Source organism: Astatotilapia calliptera, chromosome 14, assembly GCF_964374335.1.
Source record: "Astatotilapia calliptera chromosome 14, fAstCal68.1, whole genome shotgun sequence".
In the NCBI taxonomy this organism is placed as follows: domain Eukaryota; kingdom Metazoa; phylum Chordata; class Actinopteri; order Cichliformes; family Cichlidae; genus Astatotilapia; species Astatotilapia calliptera.
In genome coordinates, this window is record NC_137435.1 from 26,208,744 (window position 1) to 26,229,232 (window position 20,489).

The 20,489-nt window shown below is 41.2% G+C and overlaps 2 protein-coding genes and 1 long non-coding RNA gene across 3 annotated transcripts in view; 2 read left to right on the forward strand and 1 right to left on the reverse strand.

The window, feature by feature from the left end:
• The first annotated feature begins 406 nt into the window (after positions 1 to 406).
• On the forward strand, positions 407 to 9,379 carry pdcd10a (programmed cell death 10a). Its single transcript, XM_026192208.2, has 8 exons — positions 407 to 723; positions 2,302 to 2,495; positions 5,812 to 5,865; positions 6,070 to 6,187; positions 6,864 to 6,990; positions 7,760 to 7,838; positions 7,947 to 8,029; positions 8,464 to 9,379. Exons 2-8 carry the CDS (start codon positions 2,406 to 2,408, stop codon positions 8,609 to 8,611), a joined length of 699 nt encoding a protein of 232 aa, XP_026047993.1. The 5' UTR covers positions 407 to 723; positions 2,302 to 2,405; the 3' UTR covers positions 8,612 to 9,379.
• A 2,855-nt stretch (positions 9,380 to 12,234) lies between these two features.
• Positions 12,235 to 19,215, reverse strand: LOC145419967 (uncharacterized). Its single transcript, XR_013901236.1, has 2 exons — positions 19,000 to 19,215; positions 12,235 to 13,219 (listed from the first exon to the last, which is right to left on the reverse strand). It is a non-coding gene; the product is annotated as an uncharacterized LOC145419967 (long non-coding RNA).
• The window catches only part of LOC113036855 (cilia- and flagella-associated protein 337), a 38,254-nt gene continuing 30,823 nt past the window's right edge, over positions 13,059 to 20,489 (forward strand). The window contains exons 1-5 of the mRNA XM_026193395.2: positions 13,059 to 13,373; positions 16,019 to 16,192; positions 16,718 to 16,807; positions 16,929 to 17,021; positions 18,315 to 18,486. Coding sequence (XP_026049180.2) covers positions 13,059 to 13,373; positions 16,019 to 16,192; positions 16,718 to 16,807; positions 16,929 to 17,021; positions 18,315 to 18,486 — 844 coding nt within the window. The remainder of the gene's footprint in view (positions 13,374 to 16,018; positions 16,193 to 16,717; positions 16,808 to 16,928; positions 17,022 to 18,314; positions 18,487 to 20,489) is intronic.

Genomic DNA, 20,489 nt, shown 5'->3' on the forward strand with positions numbered 1-20,489 from the left:
AATGCTAATAATTGTTAACAGCCGCATCCTGTCAGTATTAACGTACCTTTAATTAAGCCTGGTATTTCTGCGCAACTGACGATATTTTAGCTTTTTGGCAGCGAACTCTCTTGACCGTCGTGAAAACCGTTAATTTTGTTCTTCTGATAGCTAGCTACCTTATCATTCGTGTCATGTTAATTGTAGACACAAATCTTAACTGTAGACGCATATACACATTCATATCAATATTATATTATGTTTTCTTAAACATGGTTAAAATGTGTGCGCTCATACCGCAGATAATATTCGTCTCATACTCGACTTAAGGGTTAAAAATCCATTACCTGGGAATTGAAGTCTATTTCGGTGTCCCCGGCAATAACGAAACATTGAGGGCGTCCATAGGAAGAACTACAAACAGCCTGGAGCGACGCCAACGGGCAGCTCCCAACACCGCCCAACCTGGCTCTCGTCTGCACTTTTATTAGACAATAAAACTTCCTGAACGAGACGTAACCCAAAACAAGACGGGAAGATAACTCAACAACACGTCCCCGCCTTCATTCAGCTTTATTTAGTCGCACTTCATAAGGAGGCAACTGGAGTGCTAACAGAACAGATTGAATCACCTGCTCTCGAAGCTGCTGTTCTAACGTTAGTTCGTTACCTATAGACGTGATTTGCTGTTTTCCGGTCAACGGTCCGCCGCTTCTCTCATCACTGGCAACCATCTTTTATCAGGTAAGGCTGGTACCGAAAGTTTGAGCTCTTTGGATTTTATTTTTAATGTAGTTTGGCGTGCCTGCTAACCACCACATAAACTGGTAAAAGACCTGTGATGGAGCTGAGAAGCAGGGCAACCTCAAATATAGTGACTACTACAGCGAGGTCGGTACCCTTTCAGAAAAGGGCAAAATAAGGGAGTTCAAAACAAACAAAAAAAATTATAATACTTTGATTTATAAATGTCAATAGTGAGTTATGACCGTAACCTTTTCAGAGCAATACGCCTCTCTTTGATCCAAGGGTCATTTCACAGAGAACTCTTAAAAAAAACAAACCACCCCGGTGGTTTTAAACGGCCCCAGATATTCATGCTGCTCTGAACACTTTTTTGTTATTCTCCCCCCTTTTTTATTTCCAGGAAGAGCTACATTAGTCTATGCAAATGACTCAGAAGGGGCTGTAATAACCTTTTGTCCTGGCATACACTGAATGATTGGTCTGCATTCCATATATCTGTGCCAAATGCTACCATTACCTCTCTGTCTTGGCCTGCACTAAGATTTGCCACACCTTAGTCATTTATGGTTCAGGGAAGTAACAGAGTCTGCAGTGTTACCTTTTTTGGCACATGTAATTGTATATGACGTATCCCTTATAACTAGAAACCAGTGCAATCCTTCCTGTAACCATGGCTGTTGTAAACACTGATTAAACCTCCGTTTAAAATCCTTATCAGATATAATAATGTCACACTGGACCTGTTTACAGTTTTACTCTCTATGCACGAGAGAGTGCCAAAGGGCAGAACCAAGCATCTGATAAACCTAAGAGCACTCTCAGTTATGGCAGAAAGTCACAGGGTGACGACTTGTCTCGCTCTTGTTTCATTCACCCGTGTGAATAGTGAGCTCGTATAAAAAGGCCTTATTTAATTAGGGATTTGTTGTACGAATGGAGATTGTCACATAGAGCCAATGTAGGTGAGCAAAAACTGGTCCTGTGAATTCCTGTGTCACCAACAGTAAAAGAGACAGAATACAGGCCTGCAAAAGAGGATGTGCTGGCTCTTCCTCTTGTTATTATTTATGACTAACCTGGTCTGGGGGGGAAAACAAGCTTAAAAACCAATACCAAGGTCGTATATTTATCACACCGCCTTGCTTTATTGCGGCAGTCATTTTCAGAAGAGCGTGGTTTTCTGGTACAGGTGTGACTCGTGCCTGTTTTGTCGGCATTGCACCCAGTGGAGCAGTAAAGCACAGTCTTTTAAGTGGTGTGGCTGTTATGGAATGATCATATCTGTGACTGAAAGACTTTCTTGGAAGAAGTAAACATGGGGTTTGATCTTGTTTAATTGCACAAAAATTTATAGAATTAGAGTGCTCCAGTTGAAATTTTGTGGAACCAGTTCTCTACCTCCTCACTACAATAGAGACATGTTTAAACAGGATAAATTTAGCCTGGTTGTAAACATGGATCATTTTATTTATTTATCTAGTTTTTTTTTTTTTTTAATCCCTTACACAGTTGTTTTTGTCAACTACCATCCATCTTTCCCTGCTTGTTCTCCCATCGTGCTCTTTTCTTCTTTAGATCCTTGTCTGCTCCCATTCTGTCAGTCTTCATGACTGATTGAATGCAGTGAAACCGGCATCAGTGGACGAGTGCACGCACAGGGGTCCATCGATTGGTCAAGGATGACCATGGGAGACATGAAGAATGATGCAGCTGCTGCCTCGCTGGCTCCGATGGCTCTCTACACCGTGATGTTTCCTGTTTTTAAGGAGGTAAAGAATAAAAAAAAAAAAAAAAGAGAGTTTGTGACCTTAGAAGAAAATTGGAATGAGACTTTCGGTAAATAGTCAGTTCAAGCTGGGGTTGTATTTAACTGTGGAAAGGCTTTTGTGTGAGGTTGCAGAGTTGATGGTGTAGCCGAATAGAAATACGGAAACGGTAGTGTTAACAAGAACAAGTGGTGGAGAATGAGCGGTAATGAGAAGTGAGCAGGCTGCTACTATTCATGTTGTTCAGCTGATGGTAAATCTGAGTGACTGTCAGTATCTCTGAAGGGTTTTTTTTATCCATGTGAAGCATCTCTGTGTATCACACCTGCACGATTACAGGTTACACTTTTCCATTGTCTTTTTTTCTTTTCTTTTGTTATCATTAAAGACCCAGAAAAGGAGTTGAAAACAGTTTTTAAAATGGGGAATTTATCTGTTTCCCAACAGCCATTTTGTCTTGATATTCACTCACCAGATAATTCATCAGATACACTTTGACACAAAGAATTAAGGCAGTTCTGAAGACATAGATTCAACAAGATCATGGAAACACCCATAAGGGGAATCTCCCATTGCAGCACCTCCCGAAGGTGCTCTATTTGATTAACTTCTATTTCTTGTGGAGGCCATTCAAGTACAGAGAACTTATGGTCATGTTCAAGTAACATGGTGTGCTATCCTGGTGGAAGTAACTATCAGAAGATGGGTACACTGTGGTTACAAAGAGATGGACCTGGGCACCAACAATACTCAGGTAGGCTGTAGGCTGTGGGGTTTAAACAATGTTAGTTGGGACATGGAGACAAACTTTTTTGGTTGTATACCGCAGAACTGGTCTAAAAATGATACATGTCTGTTAAGAGCTTTAATTGTTGCAAGTAAGAAAGGTATAACTAAGAAAGGGTCCTTGCAAGATATACCGACCTTGTCATTATGGTGGGAAATTACGCTAGAGATTTATAGGATGGAGGAGGTAACAGCTTATGTCAGTGACAGAGTGTGTTGGTTCCATTTGTGTTGGGATAAGTGGGTCCTATATGCCAATACTCATAAGCCGGATCTTCTCCTCAAAGCTTGAAACCACCAACCTAGCTAATTGGTCACTCCCGACTGTTTTTTGTTGTTGTTGTTGTTGTTGTTGTTTTTTTTTTCTCTTTCTCTTTTTCTTTTTCTTTCATTTTGTTTTTCCCTTGTAAATTGTGTTAATTAATGCCTGTAATCACCTTCGTGAAGTAATAGTTTAGAAATAAAGAATTAAAAAAAACAAAAAAACAATGTTAGTTGGTACCAAGGGTGCTAATATCCACCAGCCTGAACTGTTGATACAGGGGAGGGTGGATCCATGCTTTCATGTTGTTCTGACCCTACCATCCAAATGTGGTAGCAGAAATTGAGACTCATCAAAGCAGGCAACATTTTTTCTCCAATCTGATGTTGACCAGTTTTGTGTGAACTGGAGCCTCAGTTTCCTGTTCTTAGCTGACAGGAGTAGTACCCAGTGTGGTCTTCTGCTGTGTAGCACATCTGCTTCAAGGTTTGTTGTTTTGCTCTTCTGCACACCTTTTAATAAGTGCTTATGAGTTATTGTTGAGTTCCCTTTAGCTCAAAGCAATCTGGTCAGTGTCCTCTGACACAAACAAGGCAGTTTTTGCCCAGAAACTGCCACTCACTGGATATGTCTTATTTCTTTCTTTTTTTGGCGTGGGAGCTGGGGAGGGGGGGGAATTTTCTGTAAACCTTAGAGATGGTTGTTTGGGAAAATGTCAGTAGATCAGCAGTTTCTGAAATACTTAGACCGCCTTTTCTGGGAACAATTATCATGCTATAGTCAAAGTCTCCTAAATTACCTTTCTTTCCTCATTCTGATGCTCAGTTTGAACTTCAGCAAGTCATCTTGGCCAAGTCTTCATGTCTCAATGCAATGAGTTGCTGTTATGTGATTGGCTGATTAGACACTTGCATTATCGAGCAGTTTAATGAGAGTATCTAATAAAGTGGCTGGTAAGCGTTTAAGGTCGTTTAATGAAGGTTCTGTTTTGTTTAAGGCAAGGTCAGTAACACCTGTATTTACCTGCACCTTTAAGCTAGCTCAAAATTAATGCTGTCCATCCCACAGACTTTTCTCAAATCTCGTGGTGATAGATCCTTCTCTGTGGCAGGTCCCAGACTTTGGAATAGTCTCCCCCTAATTATTAAATCTGCACAAACACAATTTAAATCATTACTAAAGACACATTTTTATGCCCTGGCTTTTAACACACTATGACCCAAGCATTTTTGTCTTATTTGAAATAGTTTTAGTTATTGTTTTAATTCTTTTATTGTCCTATTATTGTTTTATAATGTTATTATTGTATTACATTGTTGCTTTTTAATGCCATTTTTATATTGTTAAGCACTTTGTGCAGCATTGACTGTTTGAAATGTGCTATATAAATAAACTTGACCTTGACCTTAAGCCCAAAAAGGCTGCTTTTGTTTGCAAAAAATAATCAAACATATTAAATAAAATCTTTCAGCTCTTTACATTATTTTTCAGTCGTTGAACTGAAAAAAAAGCAGTCAAAAGCCCCAATATCAGCTAATAGCCATGTTTCACTGATATATTGGTGCGCTGCTGTTTTTTATTTGCCCATTATCATGTCTTTCATTTATGTCTTTTGTTATTTAGCATTTGCTTGTGGATTTCTGAGTATTAAGGGGAGGAATTTGTGGTAAATAAAGAGGAATTAAAACAATGTACATGTAAACATAACAAAAATTTAAAACCCATTTTGTTTTTTGGGGTTTTTTAAAAAAAAAATTATTATTATTATTATTTTTTAAGCAAATTACTGGGTAACACAAACCTACTCGGCAGTTATCCCCTGGCTTAAATTGGTTTCTGCAACTTGCTAATTTCAGCTTTTGTCACTCCTGATTGCTCTCATTGTTTTTCTGCTGTGCTTTTAAGGTGTTATTGTTTACAGTATGAAATTATCTTATTGAAAAACTATCGATTTCACGGTGCGCAAACCAACAAGCAGCGATCTGGAGCTGAAGAAGCAAAGACCTGCCTAATGCCAAAATATCAGCTCAGAGAAACTGAATGTACTTCGATTCTTTCGAGGTTAACAATAGAATCCAATTCAGTCCACACGGATTTTCACATCTCAGCATCACGGTGTCCTCTTTTAACACGGTGGGATCCTTAGCTTTCATGTACTTTTTACAGAATTACATTTCAGCACAGACAAAAGGCCATGGTAAGAGCTAAGCTGTGTGAGTGTTAGTTTTACCGCTGGCTTATTCTTGTGTGTTTGTGTATTACAACTTGCAGTTGGAGAAGATCAATTTATCAGCAGCGCAGACCTTGAGAACAGCTTTTATAAAGGTAAAGTTTTCTCTTAAAGTTTGTTTGCTTGCATTTCATGGACAAAACTGCCATCCTTCTTGTATCGACTCTGCCTGTACCCTTCACTTTGTAAATCCTCTTTACAGCAGCTTAGTGATTTATAACTTTGATTATAGTTTTATTTTCGCAAAACACCAAGGGTGACTGTGAGTCCTCAGCAGCTGCATGTTTGTGTGTCTCAAGGCAGAGAAGGAGACCCCGGGCCTTACCCAGGACGTTGTTGTCAAAATATTGGAAAAGAAGAAGTTAAAAATTAACTATAACGAGTCTCTGCTTCGCATGGCTGGAGATGATATGCAGGGTAGGTTTGGTTTCTTTTATTTGGTGTTTTTTTTTTTTGTTTTTTTTTTGTTTTTTGTTTTTTGTACTCTGCTGTAGACCAGAATGTGCACTTAAAGATGAAAGCTGTGGGAATACCAACTTGGTTTTTCTTTGGTTTCTGTGACGGCCCAGTCCTGTGCTGCTGCAGCACAGATATCCACTGGGGGGAGCTGTTTCCACACAAATCAACCCCTCTGTCTGCTTTCAGTTGTTCCCTTGTTTCTGTCTGTAATTGAATTCCTTGTGCCGAGTGTACAGTGATTGATGGTAGTAATGAATTCACACACACACACACACACACACACACACACACACACACACACACACACACACACACACACACACACACACACTGGATGAATTTTAAATGTACCTCCTGCATGGCACATCCCAAGTTCTACCTTAATCCGGCTTTTCACTTAACAAACTCAACACGTTACTGTCCCTAACATGTGTGTGTTTTTGTGTGTGTGTGAGTGCACACGCATGTACACATACTCCTGATGCTGTGTTCATTTTTCACACTTGCACTGTAGACATAGGTTTTTAACACGTCACCAATATTAATTTCATGAGTTCTGCCGACTGCTGACGTGCCCATTGCTGCGAGGAGTTTGAGCTCTGTCTTTTGTTCTCTTCCTCTCGGTGTTTTTCAGAGTTGATGATTGACAGGAAAGAGCCAGAGTTCCAGGAGCTGAACGAGAGGGCCCGAGCTCTGAAACACATCCTAAGCACCCTGCCTGATGAGATCAATGACCGAATGGGCTTGCTACATACCATCAAGTAAGACAGCTGTGTGTGTGAATGTGCACGTGTGTTGCAGTGTGACGTAAATCAGGTTCACTACTACGTGCAAAATTTCGATCAGATTAAGTGATTAAAGTAGCAGAAAGCAAGCCCTTTTGACTTACAACATCTCGATGGTTGATTAAAAGTGAAAGAGTTGGCTTTTAGTAACTGTTCTCCAATTAATATTGCATTATATGCACTAAGACGCTGCCTGGCATTACATAGCTCTCATTTCTTTTATTCCAACTGGCCAACCGGAGCATGTCTTTGTTTCTAAGCCGTAAGATTCCTTTCAAAGGTTGAGCAGTGTGCACAGCAGTGATGGCGAAACTATTAACGTCCCTGTCCGCCGCGCTGCACGCACGCTATAGAGAGAAAGTGAGAGATGTTTCATCTTCTTGGCCCACTTTGCCATTATTTTGATGGAATTCAATACTCTTAGTGAGTCAGTGCTTAAGTTACTTACCCAGCGGAGGGCTTAGAAATAAAATCAATTCAAAGGGAATGCTAAGAAATTAAAGTTATGAAACGGCAGATTTCAAGTGCATGCGAGGGGAGAGGGAGAGAGAGAGAGACAGAGAAAGAGAGTTGAAGGTGAGAGCGTGTTTGTGAGAACAGGGGGAAGAAAGGGGAGACAACGAGCTGGATCAAAGGACTGTAGTTTCAGGGTATCAGTGCCTGATAAAAACAGACAGATTTGAAGATTTCTCTATATTTTTTTTTTTCTTTCTAACATGGACTCACTTGTGCGTGTCATCCGCAGAGATGTTGCCAGTGCCATCAAGGAGCTGCTAAACACTGTTAATACTGTCTTAAGGAAATACCAACATCAGAACAGACGGGTAAGTGGATACATTAGTAAGTTTAAGAAAAAAAAAAGTGCCTGTGCGCACAAACACAGTTGCTGTGAAATAAGTGGAGCTGAAAGGCTGTCTGTATTTATTGGTTAGGTAGTGGAACAGCAGAAGAAAGAGTTTGTGAAATACTCCAAGAGCTTCAGTGACACTCTCAAAACCTACTTCAAAGATGGAAAGTAAGACACTGTTTCTAGTGTATTTTTTTACCCCTTTTCTTTTTTTTTCTCCATCACATCTTCAACCTTTTCTCATTCGTGTCCGCACACATAGCCACCAACGCATTCACTAGTCGTACACACCCACCCACGCCTGCACGCCTTGCCTGTTTGCATAGACGCTCACGCGCACACCCACTGTCACCCATGTAAATGGTGGTTGTTTGATCACAGGCCCGCTACCATCAAATCCACCAATGCTGAATAATTCCCTTGACCCACTTCCTGTGGATCCATCCTGGCTTGTGTTCTCTGAAGCCTGACATTCTCTATTCCAGCCAGATCAAAGTGTTCCCCGGATCAATCCTAATATTGTTGCCACGCTTTTCTGGGTTTTTTTTCTCCCCGTGTGAGTGACACGTGTGTCCTTGTCTTTCTGTTCCGGTTGTTTCCAGAGCAGTAAATGTGTTTGTCAGCGCCAACCAGCTCACCCACCAAATCAACATGATAATGCGGGCCTTCAAGACTGGCGGCCCAGCGGCGGCGGCCCGAGAAGACGCGAAGAACAGACGCGCGCAGACACAGGAGAAGCGTTTTCATTAGAGGACAGGCGAAACAAGGCTTTTTATTTGTAAAGGTGTTTTATTATTTTTTTTGTGGGGGGCTGTATAATTTATAATTCTGTGGCTCTGAGGGGAGATCAGGTAGTTTCGAGTTTCAAAGCACGTCAGGCTGACAGTAATTGCTGGGGATTTTTTTTACTCTTTAATGTTGTTCTTTTATCAGATTCTTAAGTCAATATTTTCTACGCTCCCCTCTGCATTTTCCACTCTGTTCAGATCATGTCAGTGTTTCCCTTGTCCTTAAAAGTTTGGCAATTGCATATAAGTCCTTAAAAGTTATCATTTTGGCAATTACTAATATCCAGCCAATACGGTTTGTAGTCATTTGTAATTTGATTGACCAAGACCAAGATGCCATCTTTAAATGTTTTGTTTTTTGTTATTTTGTTCTGACCAAAAGCCCACTGATTCTAACCCTTTTTCTTTAGCTCCCCATAGGTATTATCTATATGTGCCATGTGTATATACATGTATACTTAACTGGACTTCTCTCGCTGTCTTGTATTTTAATGTTTCCAGCTAGAGCGTTACTGCTCCAAAGCTGCAGATTTCAATTCATTTCAAATGAGTGACGACTTAACCTTCACATGTTTACGCAGATGTCTCTGATTATGAACATATTGTCTCTTTGTCACCTTCTGTTCAACTCCTACTCTGTAGTTTTCATGACGTTTTCAAGGCCAGTGAAAATAAAATGAAGGGACCTGAACTTCTTTGAGAACTCTTAAAGAAGTCATGACGAGTTAAACCACTTTTCTTCTTCTTCTTCCTCTTGCAAATTAAAGAGTTCTGACGTGTGAGAAAGATTTTTCCAAAAGTGGGTCTCTCTTCAGATTTGTATTGTTGTATGAGAGTGCTTCATTTTCGCTCAGTTGCCCTTGCGTTCTCTTTTCTTCGACTGCGCCTCTTTCCTCCCAGAACTAAGAGCCGTACCAATTTTTTTTTTTTCTTTCTCCTTCCCATTCCAGCAACTTCATTCTTCTCCCTGTATAATAGTGGATTTTTCATGGTGGATTTGTGGAGGGCTATTTTGGGCTCTCTGCTGGCTCCTACATGCACCACTGTAATCCAATTGTGATAGTGTTAATTTTTAAAGCTTTATTATTGAAATTGCTGAGACCTAATTTTCCGATCCTGTCACTGTTGACGGCCGCCATAATCAGCTAATTCGAGTTATTGAAGACCATTAAGTCACACACGGAGATTGGCCATGGTCACTGGAGCAGCAGGAAGGAAGGGCGGTGATTACATCTTTGTTGGATTTACTGTTTGATGCTTTCCACCATGCGAGCTATCGATTTGTTTGAGTTAAACAAATCCCTGAGATACTTTGTTCTCTGTGTGTGTGTATGCGCGTCTGTGTGTGCATAGCAACAATTGACCTGCAGGATGCCCTCTAACAGGCATTTGAATGATGCTGTAAAGCTGTTTTGTGTGTATTTTATCTTTGTTCAGGTTCACGTCAGTATTTTTCTTTTATTATCAGTCGCCGTGGAATCTTTGTGTGAATCGTGTTGTTGTATGTGGCGTTGTTGCACCTCACTCTCACACACATTATGTTCGCTCCTGTGCCTAATCTGAGAATAGAAAGGATACACGCGCACGCATACTGACAATAGGCCTGGACTCACAAACTCTCACAACTCTTTTTGACTACTCGGTTGCCAGGAAACTTAGCCCGAGTCTTTAAGAGTGAAGGATAATAAAAGATTTGTTGTGTGTGTGTGGCCTCTGCCACTGTCTGGGCTACTGGGGGGCAGTTCGTTAACTCTCTGTGGGTGTGTGTGCCTGCAGTCAGGGCTGTTGGCGTTGATTGCTTCTTACACGTTGCCAGCTTAGAATAACCTCTGGACACAAACTTCAGCCACAAATCGGCCGAGTCTCCTGTAGACGAGAGGCAGCCATTGCTAAGACGGAATAGCCAGAAGGTGAGGATTTGTTTGAAATGTCACACATTTGAAAGTGGTGTTTCCAACACCTCAGAGCTGGACTCTTGGGACAACATACTACAGACACCCATGACAGAATGAGAGGTGAAATTGAATGGTAAGTTTGAATTTGTTATTAAGTGTAAAGTTGTGTTTGGTTTCACTGTTTGAACTTTGTGATTGAAAAGAAAACATGCTTGACTTGAGGTATGTGTATACTGGAAGGCCAGGTCTGCCATTACACAGTTAGGAGCTGAGATGCTTTGTTGACGGACAAGTTAACTGCATGTTCTTTTAAAAACTCAGAAGTACTACAGTGACAGTTTTGAGAGGACTAACTGGAGCAAAAGTGACCATCCAGGAAGAGGAGAGGCAACCCTGATAAGTGTGTTTGCTAAAAGATTGCAAAAGGAGTCTTTCCCAGAGGTGGATGCATTCATAAGAAATGCCTCTTACCTTTCAAGCAGCAGCAATTTGGACGGCACATCAAGCTTTCTGTGTTCATTTTTCTTTATAGAGTTGCGTCTTTGCAGTCGCATGCAGACTGAGGCCAGCGGCGTGCCACAAAACAAGTCAGGATGTGGTTGATTAGAAGTTATCACGCTCACAAACAAGATGTGAAGAAATTGTCCCATGAGTATCGGTGTTCTTTTAAATATTACAGTAGTCTAAAGTCATCTTGCAGTCTACTGCGAACCTGTTGTCTGGTTTAACTATCATGTCAAGATCACACTGCAGTTCATCACTGTTATAAAAAAAAAGATAATAGCTGCAGCAAAGCATTGATTTATTTATTTATTTTCCCTTTGCTTTCATTACACAGCCTGTCATCTAAATCTCTGTTCAGTTTGATGCCACATCCAGTGAATTTGTCTCATAAACGTTTATGCCATGCTAAAAATGAAACAGTGTTTGCCGCCCCGCTGCCCCTTGGAGTGTTTTGTAGGAGAGTTGGAGTTAAAAAGAAACTTTCTCCCTTTGACTTCAAATGCGCTTTTAATTTCAGCACAGAGCAATTTCAGAAATCATTCCCTTTTATTCACACTTTTATTCTCTCCATCTATCTGACTGTATTTTATTTCACACTAACGGATATGACAGACTCGACATGCTTTGGCAACCCGCTGCCTTTCTGAGAAATTTTCTTTTGGGGGGGGCTTGTTTGACTACTTCCTAAAGTCTTGCAGTTCGGAAAATAGCGGAAACCTTTGCACGCTATCCAACAGTGAAAAGAGGCAAGAATAAGCTGCTGCTGTGACCTTGCTGTACGATCACGGTGGCATGACGACCCATGTGAAATAGATATGGCAGGTTATTGAGGGATTATTCTGAGTGCATCTTGTTTTGTCATGTAACACATAGACGTTGGGAAATCTATTTTATTCAGTGATGTGTGTGTGTGTGTGTGTGTGTGTGTGTGTGTGTGTGTGTGTGTGTGTGTGTGTGTGTGTGTGTGTGTGTGTATTCCCTATTCCACACCAACCTGCAAGCAGACACGCATTTTACCTCCTTGACCTCACCTGGTTTATTGCTGATTGATTGACAGGTCTGAGCTGTAACCATGGGAACGAGAATGGAGGTGGCACAGCTTGAAAGCAGAATGAACGCTGAGGATTATAGAAAGTTACAGAACCTTTTCCTTGTGAGTCTTTGATTTCAAGTCAGTCTATTGACAGCCTTGTATTACAGCACCTTTATTTCACATTTAAAGAACAGGGTTAAATTATTTCTCTCCAATTTTGACAGTATAGAACCATACCTTTAGATCTGATAAGAAGTGCTATACAAACAAGGGAATCTTCAGGGATTTACTAAGAAATCATAGGGTTTGGGTATGTTCTACTTACTTTTAGTTTACTGGAGTATATACAGCTTGTCAAGTTAATTTGTTCAAGTACTGACCTAATTTTTGGGTTCTTCTCATAACTGATGTATAAAAGATGGAGGTAGCCACCTAGAAGTAAGTCGCTTATTTGTGATGCCCTGAACTGCACCAATTTCCTGTCACAGTGTAGCCACAGTCTTAAACACACCTTGATTTATTGTGTGTTCCGTTCTAAATGGAACACCTTGCTACAACAGCTATGACTTGAAGCTAATCTTAGCTATTAGCCTTACACCATACTACAATAGCTCAAATTTGAAACTAGTCTTAGCTGTCAGTCTTATACTTTGCTTCAATAACTGAGACTTGAAACTAACCTTAGGTATTAGTCTTATACCTTACTATAATAGCTAAGAGATGCACTAGTTTTAGCTAACAGTTTCAAAGAGATTGGAGACATTGTTTACTGAGGTTAAAGTGCTCATGGACTTCTTTAAAGTGGGGGTACTTTGGAGGCAAAAAAGGGAGGCTTTAAATAGCCTGAAGCTATTTCCATCTTTTACATAGTCCACACTCATGATTGACCAACTTTGCTGATGCTGGGAGTGCACTAGTTGGCTGTATTCAGCTGTGTGCCAAGATTGTGCAATATCTCACAATCCTGTTGCTGTTGAATGCAGGACTTCTCAGGTGCATCCCGCTCCTTGTCCCGAATTCAGTTCATCGATCTTGCTTGGTCATCAGTTGGCCACGGGTCCGAGGAGGAATATGGCTTCTTGTTTGACAGCGTGGTTCTCAGTCAGCAGCGCAGTGGCCTCCTCCTGGACAGCGACACCTCAAAGGAGAAAGAGTGCATTGACTGGGGAGGCCTGTGCTCATTTCTGCTGATGGAGCTTTCCAATAAATTAAAGAACAGCAAAACTGTTAGTGCGCCTTGCTGGAAGCCACCACGCACCCTCACCTGTCCACATCGAGACCCTGTTCAAAAGGTAAAAGGTCCTTTAACCTAGTAGAGACTTACACGAAGAAAAGTCATAGCATGTTGCCTTTTCCCCCTTTTCTTCCCCCCCCCCCCAAACCAATGACCCTCTGCATGTTATCTGAAAACATTTTGACATTGGCAGTCTAGGGAATCCAAAACTCTGCTGACTGGATGGAATTGCACATTATTAAACATTGTGGAAGGAAACGTTCAAAAAGTATTAGGGTCTTGCTCATCAAAATGGCTGACTCCTTTGGAGATAAATGGCTCTGGACTCCTTTAACATCTATCAATTAATATGTAAATGAAGCAGCCGGTATGAAGTCCCCACCGCTTTGGATAAAGTGACGGCTCATCACTTTAATCTTTCAATCCCGAGGATGTCGAAATGTCAGACTGTTGTGTCAGTTGTTCTCCAACTGCCTGGAAGGTTTGACAGCCTTAAAGAGGCAGAGTATTGTTGCTTAGATAGCTTTCATTTCTGACCATTACTCCACTAGTTAAGTATCAAATAGAGAATATGGAAACAATGTACTGTATCTATAACCCTGGCAAATTTGTAGCAAAGCAGGAAGTGGTTACTAATGGTGACAAATCCACCAACAGCTTGCAGCTTTTGCATTTTTTTTGTACACATTTCACTCAGGGCTTGTTGAAGACCAAAACTGAGCTAAAAGGAGTGAATTCTGGACTTGTATTCATTAAATGGTAACACCAAATATTAATATTTGCTTTATGTCTGCTACAATTGTAGACCAAACTGTTGGGCAGTGCAACTTAAGAAAACACAAGCAAATAGAAAAATGCTGCAAAAGAACATTAAATGTTAAATAAAATACAGCAGAAGCTCTCTATCTGTGAGCTTCTGCTATCTATGTCTGTCTGTCTATAATGGAAGTGATTTTGAGGAGACGATAATGTGATGGAAGAGCCTCAGTAAACATGTAATATTATTTTCATGTTACATTACATTACATCGGTAAATGGCCTGTATTTATATAGCGCTTTTACTAGTCCCTAAGGACCCCAAAGCACTTTACATATCCAGTCATCCATCCACCCATTCACGCACCCATTCACACACTGGTGATGGCAAGCTACATTGTAGCCACAGCCACCCTGGGGCGCACTGACAGAGGCGAGGCTGCCGGACACTGGCGCCACCGGGCCCTCTGACCACCACCAGTAGGCAATGGGTGAAGTGTCTTGCCCAAGGACACAACGACCGAGACTGTCCGAGCCGGGGCTCGAACCGGCAACCTTCCGATTACAAGGCGAACTCCCAACTCCCAACTCTTGAGCCACGATCGCCCCGCCCCATTGCAGTATTACATGGATCATACAGTTAGAACACACATTATCTTGCATCTTTTTCTTCCTCAAAGTCACTTCTAGAGCTGCTCTGTCATGTAATTGTCTCCCAAAATCACTTCTGGTGTTTGATATTTCACATAACTCTGATGAGCCAGAGCAACACAACAGCTTTAATAGCAAAGATACCTGCCTATAGCATGGTTCTAAGACTATAAGTACCCCTTGGTGCCAGTATTGTGAGGTTTTAGTAATACAAGCACATCCCCGAGACCTTGTGGACAGTCTGTCCCTCATTTGACCACTCAGTGCTGCTAACCAGCAGCACCCCACAGAACATGCTATTTCTGAAATGCTTGTCCTCATCAGAGTTCCCCAGGGATTTGCACCTGCCCATTTTACATGGTCCTATATTATTTGTTTCATCTACCACCATTTCTTCCTGAACGTTGCTTTTCCCTATTACAAGCTAAATGGGAATCTATTGCATACACTGAAATACTTACTAAAGTATACCATATACTGTTAAGTATAAAAGTTATTTTGTTGCCATTTAGCAGTTACAGGTTCACTGACACTTCATTGGGTACATACTTCAAATTGAATAACAGTTTTTGTCTTCCAGCTTTTAAAGCAACGAAAAAGCTGCTAAAAGAGCCCCAAAATGATAGCCCTTCGCTCGCACTACAGATAAACGCATTGTATCAGTTACTCACCAGCTGTATATCAATATGTAATTATAATAATTATGGAAAAATGACATGCGAATCTGGGAGATCTTACAAAGGTACACTGTGAAAAGGGAGAAGACAGCAATTACGTTGCAGAACATCTGACCTCTTACCTCTGCGGTGAAATTTTAATAAACTACCTTTCATCAAAGATCTACTTTGTCTCTTGCTCATTAGATGCAGTCAGCTTCAAGCTTTTTAAAATGAATTAATTTATTTTTTGCAGCTCCAAGTTTTGTTCACCCAATAACTCCTGTAATGATTAATTCTCAATTTTATTAGATTCAGCACAGAACGGCTCCTTTTATTCACCTGTATCCAATGAGTGGAAGATTTAGTAGGGGCTCATTTTTAGAGAACTTATATTAGGGTAGTTCTGCGGTTATAAAGTAGCTAGCAAGAAGAGGAAAATTCAAGCCATAATTAATATTTTAAATTGGTTTTTAAAAGCTGTCTCCTCAGGTTTTAATAAATAACGCCACTCTCTAATGTAGCAAACTTCATTGGGGCATAAAGCTAAAGGCTGGTGTTACGGGGAAGTGTGAATTGTAGTCTTTCTGTGGATATTTTCTTTAAATGTTTTGCTTGTAATAACCTCTGGCCTCCTCAGGTGCTGTACCTGCAGAGTTCAGGTCAGTATCTCACTGTGAGTAAAGGAGGAAACGTAGGACTGCGGGATGCGGAGGACATGTCTCTTCTGCACACTCATCGACTGCAGAACAGCACAGTCGCACCCAAGGACCTCTGGGTCACAGATGTGGTGCTGATGCAAAACGTCGACAAGGTGAACCTATCAACATACTGAGAGATGCATACCTAACTATTAATCAGTCCTCTCATCGATTACTGCTGCATCGTGGCTCCTGAAGTGTAGTTCAAGAAATATTATTCAAAGAAATGGATTTATAATTTAATAACTGATAAGTAGCCTCATTTAATGGAGCAGATATTGTATGGCACAGAGATAAACAAATACTCCACTCAATTAATGAATTATTGATCTGTGGCTTTGGTTAATTGCGTTTCAGACACGAAGCTGGTGCATAAAGATCAGAAAGTAAACATACATTTTTTAGTAATAACACCATCAATAATTGATTGTAAGTTTTAATTGGCATTTCTTTAAACTACAGATTTATGGATGCCATATTCTGTATTGTATAACCGCGTTGAATAATACATGAGGATTTTTTCCCCCCATTGTGCATTAATTAACAGTTTGGCAAACTGCTAAATCCTTGTTATATAATAGGGACAGGTTGCATGTCTCCATGTTTCTGTGTTTTCTAACAAACTCCATTTTCTTTAGTCTCAGATAGCTGTGGCTTTCACAAGTAAAGAGGTGTGTTTCTATGACTTCGTGTGTGAAAAGACCTTCAGCTGCAAGTGTAAACTCCAGGTAACAAGGAGATTTTTTTTAGTGTTTTGTGTTATTTTCATTTTACCATCAGCTTGATTCCATTGCATTATTAAGAACATAAGAACTGGCAATATATCTCATATATTCTTATCTACTCTAGGGCTTGAACTTTACTCCTTGGTGTCTAGACTACTGGGTAGATCCCTGTAACCCTGACCAGGCTGTTCTCACTATAGGAGACATTGGAGGACGGGTAATACACACATACAAAGAAAAGCAAATGATTGAGAAGAAAAAGAACTTAATTCAGTTTTATTTATATGCCACCAAATCGCAAGCAGTCGCTTCAAGTTACTTTATATTGTAAGGCAAAGACCCTACAATAATCCACAGAAGATATGAGCAAGAACTTGGCGTCAGTGGGAAGCAAAAAAACCCCCTTTTAACAGGAAGAAACCACCAGCAGAACCAGGCCCAGGGAGGGGCACCCATCTGCTGCAACGGAGGAGAAATTTATAACTAATGAGTAAATGCAGAGTGTTGTAGAAACACATGGAGCGTGAAAAAGAAACACCCCAGCCGCTTATAGCAGCATAGCTAGTGGAAGATTCAGGGTCCAGCTCTAACTGTATGCTTTATTAAAAATGAAAGTTTTAAGCCTAATCTCAAATGTAGAAAGGGTGTCTGTCTCCCAAATCCAAACCGGGATCTGGTTCCACAGAAGAGGGGCCTTAAAGCTGAAGGCTCTGGCTCCCATTCTACTTTTGCATATCCTGCTGTCTGAGAGAAAAAGTGCTCTAATGGGGTGATTCAGGCACCAGGCCTTTCACATAAGATGGGGGCTGATTATTCAAGACCTTGTATGTGATGAGAAGGATTTGAAATTTGATTCTGGATTTAACAGCGAGCCAATGAAGAGAAACCAATATGGTAGAAATATGTTTCTTTCTTTTTAGTCCCTGCCAGTACTCTTTAGATCAACTGAAGGCTTTTTTAGGGAGTTTTTAGGACATCTTGATAATAATGAATTACAGTAGTCTAGCCTAGAAGTAGTAAATGCATGAACTAGTTTACTAAAGAACAAGAGAGGAAGGCGTTATCCTCATTATCCACATATGTGTTCATTATGTTACTATAGGTTCAGGCTGCTATGGGACTTTGTGTGATGCAATGAGCACTTATGCTCCACTTGCCTCTTTTCTCTCCCTATTTATAAACCACTGCAGCATGTCATTAAATCCTTGTCTTGTCTCTCCCTTAGTCTGTTTTGTCCTGCCTCCATATGCTCTCTTTCTTCTCTTTCTCTTTCCCCTCACCCCCAACCGCTGATGGCAGATGGCTGATCCTCTGTGAGCCTGGTTCTGCTGGAGGCTTCTTCCTGTTAAAAAGTCATTTTTCCTCCCCACTGTCGCAAAGTGACCCCCTATGAGCTAAAGAATGTAAGGTGAATGTAAGCGCCTGTTGTTGTGATTTGGCGCTACATAAATAAATCTGAATCGAACAGGTCCACTGCTCAACGACTGTGAGTGTCTGTGTATATTCCCAGGTCAGCGCTTTATATTTCACCTCAGCCCAGATCTTCCTGTTTGAGAGATTCAGTCTGAGGACAGACTCTGACTCAGCAGACATCATCCTTTGGGATGATCTGGCCAAAGGCAAGCATCGCTCCTGTTACACCGTGACACACCAAGCACACGCGCCTGGCTGGGTTAGAAAAGGTAGAAAGTACACACACACGCGCGCGCACACACACACACACACACACACACACACACACACACACACACACACACACACACACACACACACACACACACACACACACACCATCAAAGAGACATAAGCATACTAACAAACCCCTCTCTCTTTAATTATAGCCTAACATTCTTGTAAAAGTTCATGTCTTTCTTGCAGCTGTAGTTTCTCTTTTGTTGTCTTGTCCCAGTGAAAACTCCTCTGTTTGCACATCTGCTATTTCATATGGTATGCAAAAGAAGGAGCCAGCTGAAATAGCCTGCATGAGCAGCGATAATCAGAACCCAAATGCTTCTATTTGTCATTCCTGTGCACAACTGTATTCAGCCTCAGGTTAAAAAAAAAAAAAAAGCAGCTCTCCAGTATCAGGTCAGAATGAAATCAGGAGTATATCCGATAGAAACAACACATTCTGGGTGTCAGACCTACTTAACACACCCACGCAAACACAGACACACACACTTTACCCTTCACACCTGGGATGAGAGCCACAGGCTTGCTTGGTCACCTCTCCGGTGTCGTTGCAATAACAGCTTATGCAACACAATGAAAACGCCTGGGTGTGTCCCGGTCACTGATGCAGGCACGCTGACACAAATGCAGTGAGTCCTGAGTCATTCTCTTCATAGCCAGACTTTTTACTGTTGATATAAAGTCAGGAACTTGAGGTCTGGCTTGCTGAGATCCCCCCCACCCCCACCCCACTGCAGCTCAGCGTGGGTAACAAAGAGGTCGCTTAGTTTTATCTCGATTGCATCATTTGGACAGAGGCTCTCTGAAGAGTTATTGGGCTGTTTGATAATGATTCAGCCGAGACAACGCTCTGAGGCTGGATTCGCTGAAAAGGGGGGGGGAATCCTGATAAAAGCGAAAACAAGAATAAAGCACGTATAAATAAGCTCAATAAATGGGGAAAAAGGAATAACAAAGAATGGGGAAACAAAGGATACAATGGCGAAACATTAAAAGCTTTAGTTAAATGAAAATTTTACAATCTGTGTGTGCACATGCACGTGAATCAGCAAGAGCACGCTTGTTTGTGTGTGGGCGTGTGTGTCGTCATTTCTGACTGTAAATAAAGGCAGCCCGCGTGAATGCATGTGCGTGTGTGTTTGCATACCTCTGGGGTGCTGGTGCTTTTTCTTTTGAAGTTTCCCACCCTGCAGTATGAGTGGGCTGTGTACCATTAGACATGCCTGGTTATCCAGACCTCCAAACCTTCAGGCTCATGGGCCACCAGAGAGAGGAGGAGAGGAAGGAGAAAGAGACAGCGGTGGATCAGTGAGGGGAAATTGAGAGCAAATTAGGAGGAAATTGGGATGGACAACAGTCCTATAAGGACAAAGAATGAGAGGTGCAAGGAAGGGGTGTGTTAGTGATGGAGAGAGCGTGTAGGTAACATAAAAATCTCCCATAACGTGCAGCGATTTATTGCACAACACGAGAGGTTTGCTTTGATATAAACACACAATGACTCCTGCTGTTTCTGTGTTATTTCCAATCTCAGCAGTGAAAGTGCGAGAATAGCTGCAGCACTGGCTAAGGAAGCAGATGTTCTGTATCTGAGTCTGCATCACAACTAGTTTGATGAGCTGTGCTTGTCAATGAATAAGAGAAGGGATCATTAATCAATGATGAGTCACAACGCGCTGTCTGAAAATCCACTAATCTCTTAAATTCACGGAGCGGAGCAAAGATGGGAATGCGTGAAGTGTATTCAGATATAATTATTTGCCCCAAGCTCTCCAGCCAGTGTTTGACCTACGACTTGTCACATGCCATCTCAAAACCAGCCCTTAGCTTGTGCAGGCTTTGAAAGTTAAGCAGCCTCTAATAGAGACATGTGGCAACCAATTTAGCTGGTCTCAATCAAAGTCTTAATTGAGATAGATGGTGATGCAAGATCCATTACGTTTTCTGTAATACCAGTGAGCAAATCATAACCGCCTAATTCTATGCTATATTG

What these genes read in the sequence shown, in the direction of transcription:
- pdcd10a (XM_026192208.2), top strand. Translation starts at nt 2,406, where the DNA reads ATGACCATGGGAGACATGAAGAATGATGCAGCTGCTGCCTCGCTGGCT. An exon ending in GGCTGGAGATGATATGCAGG is followed by an intron (nt 6,188 to 6,863) that starts GTAGGTTTGGTT and finishes GGTGTTTTTCAG; the next exon opens with AGTTGATGATTGACAGGAAA. An exon ending in ACCTACTTCAAAGATGGAAA is followed by an intron (nt 8,030 to 8,463) that starts GTAAGACACTGT and finishes GGTTGTTTCCAG; the next exon opens with AGCAGTAAATGTGTTTGTCA.